The sequence below is a fragment of the Spermophilus citellus genome, assembly GCF_964194105.1.
Source record: "Spermophilus citellus genome assembly, chromosome: 16".
Classification (NCBI taxonomy): domain Eukaryota; kingdom Metazoa; phylum Chordata; class Mammalia; order Rodentia; family Sciuridae; genus Spermophilus; species Spermophilus citellus.
Genome location: NC_138196.1, coordinates 58220364 through 58225044, shown reverse-complemented (window position 1 = coordinate 58225044; position 4681 = coordinate 58220364). Strand labels below are relative to the sequence as shown.

The 4681-nt window shown below is 43.5% G+C and overlaps 1 protein-coding gene across 1 annotated transcript; it reads right to left on the bottom strand.

Annotated features, from left to right (window-relative positions):
• Positions 1-2142: 2142 nt before the first annotated feature.
• On the bottom strand, positions 2143-4352 carry LOC308634922 (uncharacterized protein). The gene is made up of 2 exons (XM_081269118.1): positions 3775-4352; positions 2143-2504 (listed from the first exon to the last, which is right to left on the bottom strand). The coding sequence occupies exons 1-2, from the start codon at positions 4314-4316 to the stop codon at positions 2153-2155; spliced, it is 894 nt and encodes a 297-aa protein (XP_081125244.1). The 5' UTR covers positions 4317-4352; the 3' UTR covers positions 2143-2152.
• Between the last annotated feature and the right edge of the window lie 329 nt (positions 4353-4681).

Genomic DNA, 4681 nt, shown 5'->3' with positions numbered 1-4681 from the left:
GGTTTGATCCCATTCTGCTCAGACATCTTACCCTGGGCAGAATTGTTCCCTCTTCATGAGCCCACTCACATAGAAGCTGATATCTCCACCCTCACCCACTTGCACCCTGACCACAATGTCTTTAAACTCTGGAGGTAATGCAATCTTGCTTCCTGAATATGTACAAAAAAGGTGCCAATTCTGAGAACTTGGTGACACTTTATGACGTGTGTCTTATGATTGTACTTTCCCCTCCCATCCCCCTTCTTTGTGTTATTTCTATTTTTAAGTGGCCCCCTCACCTGTCTTCAGTGTCTTGAGCTACAGAACTGTCTTCTTTATACTCCCTTGGCTCTGGACAGAATAAAACCTTTGTCTTTGCTTCCAAAAGTCCCAGAGTTCACATGATCCTGTGGGATCTAAGGGTTAATCTCATAGAAAGTGAGAGAATCATGGTTACCAGAGATGGGGGAGATTGGAGAAGAGGGCAGATAGGGAAAGATCAATCTAATGGGTACAATTTTCCTCTTAAAAGTAATAAGTTATGGTGTTCTGTAGTAAAGTAGTATGAATATAATTAATAATAATGCATCGTATATCTCAAAATAGAAGATTTGAAATGACTTCAACACAAAAAATGATAAAACTTAAAATTTGATATCGTTATCCTGAGTTGATCATTATTAGATAAATATATATGAATTCCAACATCACGCTATCCTTCAAAAATGTCTAAATATTAAATATTATATGTATATTAAAAATAGAGAAAAAAAAAGGGCCACCTATGTAATGCCAAAAGACTTCAGCACAAAAAAATTATAAAACTTAAAAACTTAAAGTGATATGTTATCCTGAGTTGATCATTATCCAAAAATATATATGAATCCCATTATCACACTATACTTCATAAATGTCTAAATATTAAATGTTATATGTCTTAAAAAAAGAGAGAACAACAAAAAAGGGGTATCTATGTAATGCCCAAAGTCTAGACAATTCAATTCATACATAAACAGAGTTATCAGATTTAATTTCTCCCTGCTGCTTTTTTGTTTCTTTTTGTTTGTTGTTGTTTTGTTTTGTACCAGAGACTGAATCCAAGGGTATTTAAAAACTGAGCCACATCTCCTGCTTTTTATTTTCTAGATTTTTAAAAAAAATCTTTTGACATTTACAGTGTCTCACTAATTTTCTTAGGGTCTTGCTGATTTGCTGAGGCTGGCCTTGAACTTGCCATCCTCCTGCCTCAGTCTCTTTAGTTACTGGGATTTCAGGTGTGGGCCACCGCATCTGGCTTAAATCCCTAAAAAAAATTAACCTCAATAAAACAATTAAAAGATGAAATATAAATTATTTTAAATTCTGTAACTATTTGTCGCGACCCCCTTGCCCGCAAGGAAGACGCAACACCAGGAATCTTCTTTCAGCCGTTTATTCGGATCCTCGAACTTTCTTCTACTACCACCCGGAAGCCCCTCCCAGCCTTAATAAAGTATCCCAAGGCCCAATGCAAAGCTGCCACGTGGAGCTTTCTCATAGGGTGTTAAAGAACCATGCGCCAACTCTCCCAAATAAGGAGTTGTTTGTCACAGACCACAACGAGGCTAGCGCCATCTTGTAATGGCGACCACAGTCCGCCGAAGCGGCTCACCACAGTTCCCCCTATTGTTTTCTAAAAACAATACAGGCGAGAGTAGAGGTCCTATCCCACTGTGCAGAAAGGGCTGCATAGTATGGCTCAGCCCCAAGGAGGCGCCTTCCCCAGATCTGAGGCCATATCAGCCGACGCTTTTTCCCTGGGACGGGGCGTGGACGCGTCTAACCCGCATGCAATAGGACATGCTCTCCTTGAGGTCCACTCCAAGGATCACTCAAGTGCAGTGCCTTGTTTTGCATCCTGTATCATGACGATGGTGGACGAAGGGGGATAGCCGAGGCTGAACTGTGGCTGTTTAGAAATACAACGACAAACAAGTTGGTAACACCCTAAAAGAAAGGTATGGGTCCTAAAGCGATAGAAAAGCACTAGTGTGGAAACCCAACTGTGTGCAATGGCAGTAAAGCCGGCAGAGTGCAAGGGCTTTCCAACACTAAGAGAATAGCAAGAAGAGACATGTCGTTCCCAGTGTAATGTCCGTAAAACTTGGGGTGCAACGACCATGTCAAAGATTTACTGTTTAATTTGCGCAAGCCAAACTTGAGGTGAGTTGCCATTTTCTAAAGCTGCAAGAGCTTGTATGATCATAGCCTTATCATGAGCATTGCGGGCCTTGAGGCGACAGAGAAACCACAAGCAGAGAACCATACCGAAACAAAACATTGCACCAAAAATGCTTACCCCCACCCACTCTTTAAAAAAGGAAAAGGCAGAAGATATCCAATCAGTGAATTGACCCAAAGTTATGGGATCGACATGGGTACTATTCAAGACAGCTATCTGGGTTAGTTGAGACTGGATCAGGTCTTCCGCTGCCATGGACCAATTTCCGGCCAAGTATTCGCCAATGATACGGGAAGCATTCCTGGAATCATTAAATCTGACAGAGGTTATACATAAATGTGCACGTTGGTCAACACAGCCCAAAAGCACTAGGTCAGCCAATTCTTCTACCTGAGCTTGGAGTAAATCTATTCTTTGGTTGGCAGCTAAAATCCCTGACAAAATATGTTGATTAATTGCATTTTGGGATTCAAGTATGGTGGAAGTTTGTTGAACAACTTGATTAACAGTGGCAGCAGTCTGCACTTGATTGGCCATGGCCACTTTGGCCGCGACCGCTGCAGCAGTAGATATCGCCACGGCTGTCACTATAGCAGCCGTGATTCCAAAATCCCTGCGGACTCTAAGTAGCTCAACAATGGGGAATTTGTCAGGGTCCGCAGTGACTGGGATTGGGACAAAAGTTGGAATTTTTATAACCACTGCCACAGTTGAGGAACCATCCCAACATTCAGCTAAGAGACAGGTAACATTAGAACAATCCAGCATCTCTGACGAGGTGTTATTAGCCAAAAGGAGTAAGAACGGGGATTGAACACAAACCGCTGCAGGGGGCAATGTGGCATTATCTAACAGAGAGTTGAACGAAACAGATGTGAGTCTATTACCTCGTTTATTCTCGTAAACAGTGCCAGAAACATTAGCCAGCCAACTTTTGGCCCCCAGCAATCGAGCCAATGCAGAAATATCAGCTGAAGCCCCCTTGTTGTTGGAAATCAGCCACTGAAACCAGGACTAACCCGCTCCTGTAGAGGAGTTGGCACTGTTGTTAAAGTTGTAAACATGCCTCTTAAGAGAGGGGGAAAAGGAGAAACCTTTAGCAACTTGATGTTTCTCCCAAGAATGATCCTGACAAGGCGTGAATGTTGGGGGGAAACCGAGATTAGGGGTACAGTAAGGAGAGGCCTTAAAATGAGTGGCATTATAAAGATTATTAGAAGAAGGAGGCACTGGGATTAGTACCTCAGAGATAATAGCCAAGGTAGTTATGTTTAAAGCAGAGCTACTTGCAGGGGTTCCTGAGCCAGATTGTTCCCCCGAGACTACTTGGCTCAATACAGCACTGAGAATGCTCCCTGAGACCTGACTGGACCGCAATGGATCCTCCCAGTTAGTCAAATTCTTGGTCTTAAAACTGATACAATGAGCGTTCCCAAGGCTAAAACAAAAAACTCCTGTGAGATTAACTTGAGACTGATTGAAAATGCTTTCTATGTCCCCTCTAGGAGAGGCACAGGGAGTAGACATCTCACATGAGGTAGAAAAAAGAGTGGGAAGGACACTAGAATTACCATGAACCGGCATCGGCATTGGCCAAGCCCGTGCCATTGCCCACCACTGCATTGGTGTCGTCTGCGTCATCGGCATCAGCACCAGAGCCAGAGCACTCAGCAGAATGAAGATCCTCATCGTGGGATTGCCGTGGTAATTCTTGTTGCTGAGTAGCTGGCGCCAAGACTCTTCTTGTCAGGCGTTCAGGGACCCACAATGGTTCCGTGCGATCCTGAGGAAAAACACATACAGATCCTCGTGCCCATGTCAGCACGGGGTCAGGGCCGTTCCATTGGCCCGTAAGAACATCTTTCCACTTAACATAGCCAATCACAGAGGGCTGAGGGGACACATGTCTATCGGCCGCAGAGCGACCATGAATATCCAAATTCAAAAAATTAATGGTAAAGAGAGCTAAGGACAGGCATTCTTTAGGAGTATGTTCAGCTCCTATTTCCCCTTTTTGTTTTTGTAAAGTTTCCTTTAAGGTGCGATGAGCACGTTCAACAATGCCTTGCCCTTGAGGATTGTAAGGCAAACCATGAGTAAGTTGTACTCTCATAGTAGAACAAAAGGACGTAAATTGTCTGCCAGTATAAGCAGGTCCATTATCAGTCTTAAGGGACGTGGGCGCACCCCACGTTGCCCAGGCCTCCAGGCAATGAGTAATGACATTATGTGCCTTTTCTCCTGATAAAGCAGAAGCATGAATAATTCCGGAGAACGTGTCAACAGAAACATGGACATACTTGAGGTTACCAAAGTCAGGTATGTGTGTCACATCCATTTGCCAGACAACCAATGGTTTCAATCCCCGTGGGTTCACTCCATAAGTAGGGGGATGAAGAAACGTGACACAATGGGGACAGTGTAATACTATCTGCTGAGCATCTGCTCTCGAAATGGAAAAACGCCTGCGCAGTGTTA